At 37.0% G+C, this 12,490-nt stretch overlaps 1 protein-coding gene across 1 annotated transcript; it reads right to left on the reverse strand.

The window, feature by feature from the left end:
* Positions 1 to 2,975: 2,975 nt before the first annotated feature.
* LOC113058608 (homeobox protein MOX-2-like) lies at positions 2,976 to 12,241 on the reverse strand. The gene is made up of 3 exons (XM_026226647.1): positions 11,181 to 12,241; positions 7,273 to 7,445; positions 2,976 to 4,438 (listed from the first exon to the last, which is right to left on the reverse strand). Exons 1-3 carry the CDS (start codon positions 11,692 to 11,694, stop codon positions 4,217 to 4,219), a joined length of 909 nt encoding a protein of 302 aa, XP_026082432.1. The 5' UTR covers positions 11,695 to 12,241; the 3' UTR covers positions 2,976 to 4,216.
* Positions 12,242 to 12,490: the final 249 nt, after the last annotated feature.

Raw genomic sequence — 12,490 nt, forward strand, 5'->3', positions numbered from 1 at the left:
TTACTAGACAATTTTTTACAGCTGGTATAGGAAACAAACTTAATCAAAATATATAAAACACAAATTCAACTTTATTTCAACACAACTGTGTCTTTATTTCGATTCAAAAGCTTTTATGCAGCAACAAACACTGTCATGATAATGTAAACAATAACTAGCTGCCAATTGACCATCAATAAAAGAAAAATAAAGTTAGGTCCAGGACCTTAAAGCTTACAGCTGAGCTGAACAATAAGTGCATACATTTAAAGTAAATATTTAATAAGTTGGCAGCTAGGTGGATAAAAAAAGTAACAAGATTTTATAAGGTATTCATTTGTCTAGCAATATTGTATGTTTTAAATACTACAATATTGCTAGATTTGTATGTATAATGATAGGATGTGAACATTCATGTTTCACATGACTAATATAGAAATATTTGTGATATTGTCAACAAGTAGAACATTATAAAATATACTAAACCTTATTATTAATCAAATGTATTTATCATGATATTACGTATTAGTATTGTGCTCGCATCTAATTTGAAGAAGGGGCTATTTTACAGTACTTTTCAGTTCGTAATATTTAATGCTACAACATCTACGCACTGCACTATTCCAATTTTGCTTAGCTCAATAAACAAAAGAACATCGTTGTGAAATTACATTTGAGAAAATGTCCGGGTGGCTCGTCTGTAAATGTCTTTTCAAATTGGTTGTGTTCTTGCCACGAATGAGCGCTCCGCGTGCTTTACGCTTTGTTTTGTTTTGTTCGTCGTCAAACGTGAAGTGAGCTGTGGACATTTTGTCGCTCTTTTAGACAGTAGGGACTTTAAGCAACAGCTGCGAATGGAACGGCTACAGCGACCGGAAGTTTGCCGTCAAACCGCTGTAGCCAAGAACGTAAAAGTCACTAAGCAACGGTAAAACAGAACAGCGCAACGCAGCATTAATTCATTTATTGAGATCTAAAAATATATATAATTTAAAAAAGCAAGAGAAGGATTGCTTTTGGCGTTAAATGACAATCTTTTGTCAGAAGAGGAGTTTTTAATATTGTATGATGTAAATAAGTCTAAAAACATAACATTTATTTACCTAACCTCTCACTTTGTAGCGACTCTGGCAAATCAGCTGTTCTCCCGTAGTAGACCGTTAAATTAGAACGTCAGAAAGTAGCAGTTAAATTCGCGCAGGCGCAATACAACGCCAGAATGGCGTTGCCGTTCCACCAGAGGCTGTTGCTTAAAGTCCCTATCACCTCTTCGAATGCCGACTTCCCGGGAGCTCATAAAAACTGAAAACCTTCGCTTCACGTCTCAATAAGTCAGGCTCTGATTGATTCTCTTCTCTCATGCAGTCTGTTCTGTTTTGCCGGCTCTTTTGCTCATTCCTCGCATCTCTCCCGTCTGCTGATTTGATTTTCGTCACAGTCTATTTTCGTCTCGTCCTTTATTCGTTGACGATAATGTCAATCAATTTAGTCATAGTTTTAGTCTCCATCAGTGCCTTCTATTTTAGTTTTCGTTTCGTTTTCGTCGGCAAAAATATATTCGTGACGAAAATAATGACGAAAATATTTAGTCAACGAAATTAACACTGGTAATTTTATTTGTATAAATATAGAAAGACAGAGGCCCGTCATATGAATACCTTCAAGACTGCAGCAGCAAACTGTAAATTAACTGTTAATATTTTGGAAAATGTTGTATTGTCTGCTGCTGTTTTTGGCTTGGACTATATTTAAAACAATGCAGCTTTTCCTGTCCAGGAGAAAGAACCTAAGAAGTCAAAGGGCAGTAAAAGGCTTCGATGTGAAACAGAGAGTAGCATGGCTTTGTGTGTGACCTCTCTATTCCATTGTGCAGGAAGTTCCAAAAATCTCCTTGGTGATGCAAAAACATTCAAACAAAATATCTTTTTGTGGTTTCTTCCGTCAAAAGCAGTTGAAGCTACAATGTTGATTCTTTTGGCAGGACGTTCAGAATCACTGGTCCTGGTGGGCAAAGGTGTCTTGATTCTCCTGGCTCGTATTACGAATTAGAATGCAGGCTCACTCTGTGGCGACAGCAAGAACAGACCATAACAATATTTCAGACCTGATTTTGTAATAGGATATGATCCGTTTGCTCACCCACCTCTCAGGATTAAGGCAGAAGTCGCGACCCTGCCTGGAGGAGAAGCTGAGTTTAGCATATTCCCCTGCTCCTTCCTCAATAACTTATTCATGTAAGCTCCTCGCTCAGCCTTAGCATATATTTGTCTCATATTCATGGTGATGAGTCACAGACCCTCACTGGATTTCGAAACATTCAACTTAAAGCATGAAGGTGCCGAGGGTTAAAAAATTTTTCTTGATGGGTTAGACTTGCAGCTGAATACACAACCGTTGTGTATCAGTGCAGAAGGTCCAGTTCAATTATGTGCAATTAAGTCCCATAATTTCAGCTTCTGTGAGGAGGTCCCTATCACTCAGCAACAGCATAAATGTACATGCAAAGTGACTCAAGACAGACGACACAAATTCTAACTATTTCTTAAACTTACTACTTAAAGAATAAGCAGTTGAGCAACAGAAGAAGACAGCAGCTTGTGTTTTGTTTTGTTTTCTCGTTAGATTTTAGCACGGTTGTCATGCACCTGTCCCGATGCTAAAGTGCCCTTGCAAACCTTGCTATGTGTACTGTGCTAGACTAACTGAGACTTGTCACATCACTGGTATACTGTTGCTCTCTCGTTGGTCTGATTGCTTCTAATGCGCTCCTCATTTGTAAGTCTCTTTGGATAAAAGCTTTTGCTAAATGATTAAATGTAAATGTAAATCTTTCAAGATTATTCACTATATATATATATATATATATATATATATATATATATATATATATATATATATATATATATATATATATATTCCATTTAGATTTTTCTCATGTATGTATAATTTTTTACAATGTTTAACACTTACATGTTATGCAATTTTGTAAAATATTATTTATAGATTTTTCTATAAATTTTTCCTGTTTCTGCCATGAAATAAAAAATCCAAAAGGAAATTGCAACTTTTTTTTCTCACAATTGCAAGTTCTATATCTTACAATTCTGACTTTTTTCTCAGAACTGTGTGTGTATCTACAGTATACATGTGAGTAGTGAATTTGTTTCACAATTTTGAGGAATTAAACTCAAAATTGTGGAACAAAGTATGAACTCTGAGATAAAAAAATAGCCATTACCTTTTTATATCTTTACCCCATGGTGGAAATAAGCTTCTGTACTTTTCGCGCTTATGAGTTTGATTTTTGTATTAAGTGTATCAAAGAAAAATGACAAATAATAGTTGGTAAATTATAGTAAATGCAATTATACAGAAATCTTCAGCATACCAATAAATTCATAAACACATTTGCTAAAAAAAAAACTTCGGCATACAAGGCAAAAAACAACAACATTATCTTTCAATAGCTGACTTCAAAGAAAGAATAATTCACGATGAACAAATCATACCAAGCGACATACGAAAAGTTTATTGTTGAAGCATGTGGTATTGTGTGCACATGATACAGCTGTCACATTTTTTAAAATAGCAATAATTATATTTACATGGCATAATATTATCTGAAATGTTTCTGACCATGCTTGATTGATCATTATTCCGATGACATCAACATTGTACAAAAACATACAGTAAAAAAAAAATTAAGGCACAGAAACTGACAAGCTTTTCAATGCAAGAACATTATGGAATGTTATTGGGCCAGATTCGACTGCCAGAAGAAGGGTTCTTTAAAGGTGCTGTAAGTGATTCTTTTATGGAATAGCATGCAAAGAATATCCACACGACCTGACAGAAGTCCCTAGGCTCTGTGTACAGCAACACAAATATGGGACACTATTCGGCTTTGCTGACAGGCAGGATTTTAAAATGACTAACAGCACCTTTCAAATGTGTAAACATTTCTGTCAAACTAGCAGGGCACTTTTTCTTCGTGAATATTGATGCCAAAGTATCACACATATTCTGTATCATCTGAATGCACAGCAATACACCAGTCCTTTGTACATTTGTACATGTTTAGTGAGTACTGTCACTACTCTGAAAGGCATTGTGTTGCAGTGCCTCCTCATTGGCACAAAAAGTCTTTGTGTACAGTACTTTCAGTCCGTACTTAGCATAATCCAGAACTAAACATGACCCCAGATAAGCAACGAAAGGCAGAAGGGATCTGTTTGTATCATAAGTGAGCGTGCTCAGAGCTCTGGTCGCTGTCGTGGCTGTCCTCATTGTTGATAAGCGAGTCCGGTGTATGGAGGAGTCCAGGAATTCCCGAAAACTCAGAGGGAAGCAGCGTTCCCTTCTTCACATTCACAAGCTCCTTTTCTCTCCCTACCGCCCCCTGTTGACCTCCTTTAACTCGCTTCCACTTCATCCGTCTGTTCTGAAACCACACTTTTACCTAGTGGGAAAAGGAAGACACATGAGTTATGTTCTATAGTTTTAAAAAGAATTAAAATCTATTGTATGGTTCCACGAGAACCTTAAACATCCATGGAAACTTTCCATTCCACAAAAGGTTCTTAATATTGGAAAAAGTTTCTCCAGATTGCTAAAATGTTTTTCACACTAAAGAAAACATGTTTGTTTTAAATTTAGTTCTCCAAATTGTTTCTTAAATGAAAAAAAAGGATTTTAATTTGTCTTTAGCAAATGAGTTTGTATGTTCGCTGTTTGGTGCAGATGATCTGTTTACTGTGGTTTTTTGGCAGAGGGATTGGAGAGGTGGATCAGGCCATGACTCACCAAACTCCGGTAAGCTAATATCCCTCGATCAGGTGCAAAAGTGCCATGCGATCAGTTGACCGGCCCTGCTATTCTAGGGCATGATCCACAAAGATTGGAATTGTGTCTCTCTTGAGAAGTTATAATATAGCATGGCTTTTAATGCAAGTATTTGACAGCTATTTCCAGATCAGCAATAACTGGAGCCCATATGTTTTGTGACATCAGACATTTCCATCCTTTCCTTGCGAGTTCAGTCAGAGCCAGTATTTACGTTTCCCAGAATGATGATTTAGCCGTTTCTTAAATGGTCACTGCAGTGCAAGTAAGGCTTCCTGGGGGACCCAGCCAATATACACTTAAATGTATTTCTGGAGGGTTATAATGTTGAAGATAGTGACATGGAATGGACCAAAATTCTTCATATGCAATTAGGCTTGAGGAATACCAGGTCCAAATCAGCATAATTATGTTATTCAAAGGTTTTTGTGTGTGTGTGTGTGTGTTTTTTTTTTTTTACAAATGGCTGTCAGACTTGATGGTCAAGTACAAAGGCATATTTTAGGTCAAATTACATACACAATGATTAATTTGGCTTATATTTCATGAATCCACAAGGAATAATTTGATTTGAATTTGATTTTATAGTCTGTTAGACACTATTCAATTGGCCGCCCAAGTTCATTACTGTCAGCACTGTAAGACTGCCACCCTTAAAATATATCTGCAATGTTTGCAGTTCTTCTGTCAGCCTGAAAACGTCTAGTATATTACCGCTCAAAGGATAGTGCAGCCATTTGACAGAAAAACAGAGCATTTTTATTTTTTATAAATACCATCACTTGCATTGGCAGCATTTGGATAAATTTTAAGTTGAAGACTTGGTCTGTGTAATAGACATCAGAGACACTTTACAGATGTCATAAGACTCAGCACACATCTTGATTTCTCTTGATTGTATATGAGAATCAAAATACAATGTCTCTGCAGTGGTTAAACCAATGCATGAAAAAAAAAGCCCTAAGTATGTAAAAAAGCCAATCAAAATTCAGATGAAATCATTGTTTTGTGTTAGGTTTTGATTGTTGAACATTCATGAAATCAACAGGAAGTTTGCACACTTTAGTTTTTAAATTTCTCAAAAGTTAAAAAAATATATATATACTGTATGTTAATGTATGAATTATAATTTAATAAAACCAGAGTTTGTATGTTAAGTATTTCAGACTGAATTATATGAAGTTTGTTTCTTAAGGATTGATATCATAAATATATGGGAATATTTGACACTTTAATTTAAAATTACTTTTAATATAAATAAATAAATAAATAAATAAATAAATAAAATTTGAATATAGAGTAGTTCAGACTGAATTAACTGTAGAAGTTTAATTCTAATCATTAAGAAATATTAGATTTTGAAAGCTGTATTGGAATAGGTATCTATCTACAGTATCTATATATCTATTTTCATTTCTTCAAAATGTAACAAAATACATAAAAATAAAGATAAAAAGAATATACATAAAAATCAAGTTTGAATGCTTGTTTGTTAAATAGTTCAGATTGAATTAACTGAATAGGTTTTAATTATAAACTCCTAAAACATTTCAACGTGATCTCTTGCAGGAGCTAAAATAAATCTCATCAAAGATAGCTGTTGTAATTAGGCTGTGCAACATTATTATGATTTTACACGTGTAAAATTATGTTAGCCCTGAAGTCAGAATACGACTCCTGCCACAAAGGTCCAGAACTCCAGCAGGTTCACACAGGGATCACATTGCAGGAGACGGATTTGCTTACTTGTCGTGTGGCAAGGTTTTTAATTCTAAGCCTTGGGAATGTATCCCCAGAGAACGTAGCATAATTTAAGACCACAGATGTCACTTCCTTGTGGGTTCCCTGGCAACCTGCAAAGTCTGATGACACCAGAACGTCTAGAAACACATTTGTAATCTAAAAGACTGTGGCATGTTACAAATTAAAGAAACTGCATGGCTCATTGAGCAGTTAAAAATGTTATGAATGGTGTTTCAAATAAGGCCAGAATGACCTGCCAATGATGTCATTTCAAAAACAGCAAGCATTACGTCATCTATTTATGTCTGCAGAAGTTAATAAACTTCAATGGTTTAATAAGAATATATAGTTGTTTGGTTGAAACATCAAATAGTTACAACAACCCAGATTTCTCTGGCTCCAAATAAAGCGCCATGTGCTATTTATTTCACATACGGCTGTAGGAAGCACCTTCCCACGCAGAGACCGATTTGTAAGACGGAGCGGCAAGGCGGAAGTGCCTTAGCGGACAGAACTTCCTTCGCCTCTCCCGTTACTTGACTACAGCCAAAAAGAGATCTTGCAGAAACATCTGGAACACAATAGTCCCACTCCATAGCCACAGCTGGATAAAAAAGCACTGAACCCGAAAAAAACAAAAACAAAAGAGCAGTTGCTTCTGACAGAATGACTGATGAACAGGTACAAGGACACGGTCGGTCATCTCACCTGCCTTTCCGTGAGATCCAGGTTCACTGCGATTTCGTACCGCCTCAGTCTGGTCAAATAGTTGTGATGGGCGAATTCTGCCTCCAGTTCTCGAATCTGCTCTTTGGTGAACGCCGTCCGCTCCTTCCTTGGCTTGCTGCTCACATCCGATTTGTAATTCCCATCTTGGGACTCTAAAGAGAAAAAACAAGAATGGGATGGAAGAAAACATTTCCAACAGTCAGAAACGGTCACAGAAACTTTTGAAGAGCAGCATCAACAAAGCAGCCTTTGAAACACAATCAGTTCATTTCAGCGCAATCGTTCCAATTAAATTCAATCACTGCAGGGTTGAAATCCCAGAAATGTTATAAAGGAAAGCAGGGGAAGACTGCCAGTCATCTTTTACGATGCTGCAATTATTCGTGCCAGCTGTTTGTAAAAGTCAACCCCAGCCGTGAGTTTTCGTAGATTCTCACAATGAGTTGGCGCTCACCAGAACAGTTTCCAAAGACTGCGTTTGACTTACTGTGAATGGAATCTGCTATAACCCTGTAGTTTTAATAGGGAACAAAACAGTACTGGAGGATGTGTAAAAATATATGTCCTTAGTTTATTTACCTCAAAATTTTACAAGCGTCTTCAACTCAAGCTGCCAACTCACAACAATTTTCAGTGGTGTGTGTCATACTCCCTTCCTCGCTCTTGCGCTGCGAATTACTTTTTCTTACTTTCAGATGGATTTTGGAGTGACAGAACATATACGCATAAAAGCGCATATATTTATTGCTAGAGCTCAATTACGTCAAGTCTAATCTTGAATGGGAAATACTAAAGGTCAGTGAGGAAATGTCAGATTAGACCTGCAATCCATCCTACCAAAGACACATGCGCCTCTGTTGTTTTGACACTGGAGGAAGAAAATTTTATTCCTTTTTTTTTTTTTTTTTTTTTTTTTTTTAAGAGACTTGCGCCTTCATCTTGCTGTGACTCACTTTCAAAGGGCACATCAAGCTTTTGGGTTCATTTATCTAAGGGTGTGGAGTGAGTGCTTATCCAACTAGCAATCCAAAACCCAGCTGTAAATAGAGTCCGCTTTAATGAGACCCCGTCCACAAGTTGCTCTGCTATTTCAGCTGAAAATACATCAAGTAAATCTTTTTCGAACGTTTTTGTATTTGCAATATCCAACTTTAAAATGAAAGTTCACCCAAAATGACAATTCTGTCAAAAACTTTATGACTCGAAGATGAAAGAATATATTTTGAAAATGATCTCCTTTTGTGTTGCACAGATAAAAGAAACTAAATTAATAGTTTTTTTTTTTTTTTTGATCTATCCCTTTTAACTTTTTTCCCCTTCATCTCTGTCAATGGCCATTGGTCATCCAAAAAAATGGCTCTGCCCCTTAACCATTGCTACTGGACAAACAGAACAATGCTTTGAAAACAATTAGAATGAACAATTAGAACAATTTTATGACAAACTGAGATTTAAGATTTAAGAGATTCAGATTTAACATACCCATCAACCTGAAGGTGTCAGTACATGTGGATGTTCAGATGATACATCATATTGTCTATAAACACATGTCAGATGTGTTATTTAACAGTATAATTGACAGGTTTGGGTTTGCAGAGGTTGACGAGGACGGAGACTTGTTCTTGCGATGATGATGATATAACAAAGTCGCACTGTGTAGTGACTCATGCCCATTGAGCCTTTGAACAAATAATCATCACATGGTTTCTAGTGGTTTCTAGTGTTTTAGCTAAATGTCTTTGAATTCGACTCACAGAAAAGAGTTGGGCTGAATATGGGTCTGATTAAAACAAGCGCAGAAAGGCAAGTTTATTGCTGGCTAAACGCAGCCATTGTGGAGTGAGAAAAACCAACACGAGCAGCGCTTTGCGAACAGAGCTGCTCCGAGTTAAAGCAACTTTTCCCGGCTTCCCGACACAGCGGTTACACCACAGCAATTAGGCCTGCGCCTTAACTTTTATCTTTTCTTTAAAAAAAGCAAAGTACTGAGAACAAAATGAGCAGGACGGCCTGAGCTTTCAAAGATGATTTAAAAAACTACAGCTACAATGAATATTTAGACATCTGCTTTAAAATTGTAGTTAAACACACTGAAGCTGAGCTTTATTGGTGAAAAAAATTTAAGAAACCAAAATGAATATTACGCAAACCCACATGACAAAATATACGCTAAGCTGCTGTCTTCTATCTAAACCAGCCATGTGTTGTTTTATTAGAACAACAACACATGCTTTGAATAAATTAGACATTGTATCTTAAGATGAACATATCTTAAAATGCATTAAAAAATATATATTTTATTGATAAACCATTTATTGTTCAATTGAGTGATGCTCATTATAAAACCATTCTGTAAAGCAGAAATGCTCATTTTTGTTAGGCCATAATTTCACTGAAATTGAGGCAACCATCAAGATGTGTGAGAGTTAATGTTGATAGAACTATAAAACTATAATGCTCAAGACCAGAACATATCTGTGAGACTTACTTTTGAAATGCATCTGCAATAATTCAATACATTCTTGGGCCAAAACAACCACTAAAACAATATTAATTTGCTATTGGTTATCACTGTATATCTTCACTCCAGATGTATTTGTAAATCTCACTTGCACTGTCAACTATCACTGTAATGTGCTTGATATCTTATAGGAAAAACATGATTCAAAAGTCATACATGCTGAAAACTGAGAGAGCAGTGTAACAAGTGTATTTATATTACGTTAATTTTGGCTTGATGCAAATAAGAATAAATCAACATCTGGAGGGCTGTGCCTCTTGTATGGACCTGAACTTTGTTTTAAAGGGCAGAAAGTAGTTAAAATTCCCTTTGAAGTAAGTAGATCGTAAAAATACATTTTATGATCCATTTTATGCAGTGTTAAATAGATTTTTTTAACAGTAGTAGCAGTTATTCCAGACAAAACAAACTGAAGATCCCCATCAGATCAAACCAGCTTCTTTTTGCAGTGAACTGAAAACCCTTGAGTTTTATTTCATATCTCCTTACTCATCAGCAAAACAAAAAAAGCACAATTTCCAATGTGCAAACAAATTATATTCAAAGAGAAAGCTGTTCACAGCATTCCTGTCATCTAACGTTTGGCTTTTCTTGTTAAATGCCAACACGGGCGTCCCTGTTCTCTCTCTCAGGCCGTGGTATTAGTTACTTTACCACAAGTGTTATTTTCTGCTTGCCAAAGAAGTGAGGAGATGAAACAGATGAGACTAAACATGAATCATGCGTGCAGTTAAATGCCCACACAAGAGTTACAATCTGCCCTCTTCTAGCCAAAATAATTGCTTCTGTGTGTAAGCCAACACCTACAAAACTCTTGCACTTAAAAACACGGCTCCACGTTTCTGAACACTGTACGGGAGAATCCTTTTCCGAAAACACTAGCACTGTGTTTAGAGGGAACTAAAACAACTCAATGTAATTTATATTTAATATTTGGAAAATTATATATATATATATATATATATATATATATATATATATATATATATATATATATATATATATATATATATATATATATATATATATATATATATAATTTAAATAATTTACATTTAAATATATCTATTTATACACACAAACCTACACATATACATAAAATTGAATCTGATAAATGTAATTTCAAATATTATAAGACCACCATAATACCAACAATAATGTAATACAAAAATTATATATATATATATATATATATATATATATATATATATATATATATATATATATATGGTATTATGGTGGTCTTATATTATTTGAAATTACATTTATCAGATCCAATTTATAAACTCAAGACTATGTATGAAAAATGACTTGATCAGATCAGACCCCTTAATTTGTTTAAAACAAAAATGAGCTTGTTTCTTACCAGAGCTGTCACTTCTTCGTTTGCTATTCCTTTTCTCCGCCTCGGCTGGAGACATCGTTTGACGTCCGAAATCCCCTCCAGGAACACAGGAGGCACCCGAGGGCACCCCTCCGCCAAGGCTCGGTGTGCTTGCGCAGAGGCTGGGTCCCCCGGGGCCCATCTCTGAAGAGCCTGAGTCAGGGGCTGAGATCCCCAGTCCTAGACGAGCGCTTGCTGGAGAGACGCTGGCCGTCTGCGGTATGTGCCATCCGGTCTGCTGCGGCTGGGGTACATGATGATGATGCTGCTGGGACATGGGCGGCCCTCGCTGATGCCCGTGTCCCCCAAACAGACCCCCATCCTCACCTGGGTAACCGCTCACGATGCAGGTAGAAGAAGGAGAGGAGGTGGAGAGGTTGGGGTACGAGGAGAGGTTCTCGGAGCGTCCGTGAAGGGCAAAGGCGGGGTGCAGGGCCTGCGGAGGGACGTGAGGGCTGCGCAAACAGCCGAACAGCGTGTGATCCATCGCATGCATGAAACCAGCCGCTAGTGGAATAAAAACCACAACAAGAAAACTTCCCAAAGACTAAAAAAAAACAGCAGAAACACAAAACGCTCCGTTACTTCTCACTTAAAACTGTATCTCCTTAAAAAAAAATACGACAAAAATTAAGGAAAAAGAAAAAAGTGTGTCTGTAAATGTGTGTGTGTGTGATAATCCCATGCAAGCTGCGAGGCAGCGCGGCTAAACAGCAGAAGCTGATGATGATGATGATGATGAGAAGGAGAGCTAAATCTCAGTTGACAGTCTAGCGCAGACTGTGGCCCAGCTGAGAGGGAAAGGTGCTTCCTAACAGTGGCCAGGCTTTTGGGCAATGGGCTGGGACTGAAGGAGGGGTGGGAGATGTTATAAATAGGGCCGTAACATGAGAGGGAGGCTGGGTCACAGAGCCCTGCCACAACTGTCCACTGAATCGAGTCTGTCCAGCCCTGCAGCTCCATACATCTAAAAACCTGTCAGAAAATAACCGATAGATTTTCAGTTTGGCCCTTTTTAATCTCCCTACGTGATTTGTGTTCAAAACTATTACTTTTTCCTCTGGTCCCAAAAGAAAAAAGTCAGATTGGTTGAGAAGGTCGGACCAACAGAGAGGGGTTCAAACTGTTAATGGGTTGTTGATCTTCAGCACTTTCTCCTCTGTTATGAGAATGATTTAGAGGACAGGAGCTCAGGGCTAAAAGTCACCGAGCAGTAGATCTTCTTCAATTGGAAGTATGACTGTATACAAAAACCTCTGCCATACTTTTTGTGCAGTTCAGCGACAACCATC

The sequence above is a fragment of the Carassius auratus genome, chromosome 40 (genome assembly GCF_003368295.1).
Source record: "Carassius auratus strain Wakin chromosome 40, ASM336829v1, whole genome shotgun sequence".
Classification (NCBI taxonomy): Eukaryota; Metazoa; Chordata; class Actinopteri; order Cypriniformes; family Cyprinidae; genus Carassius; species Carassius auratus.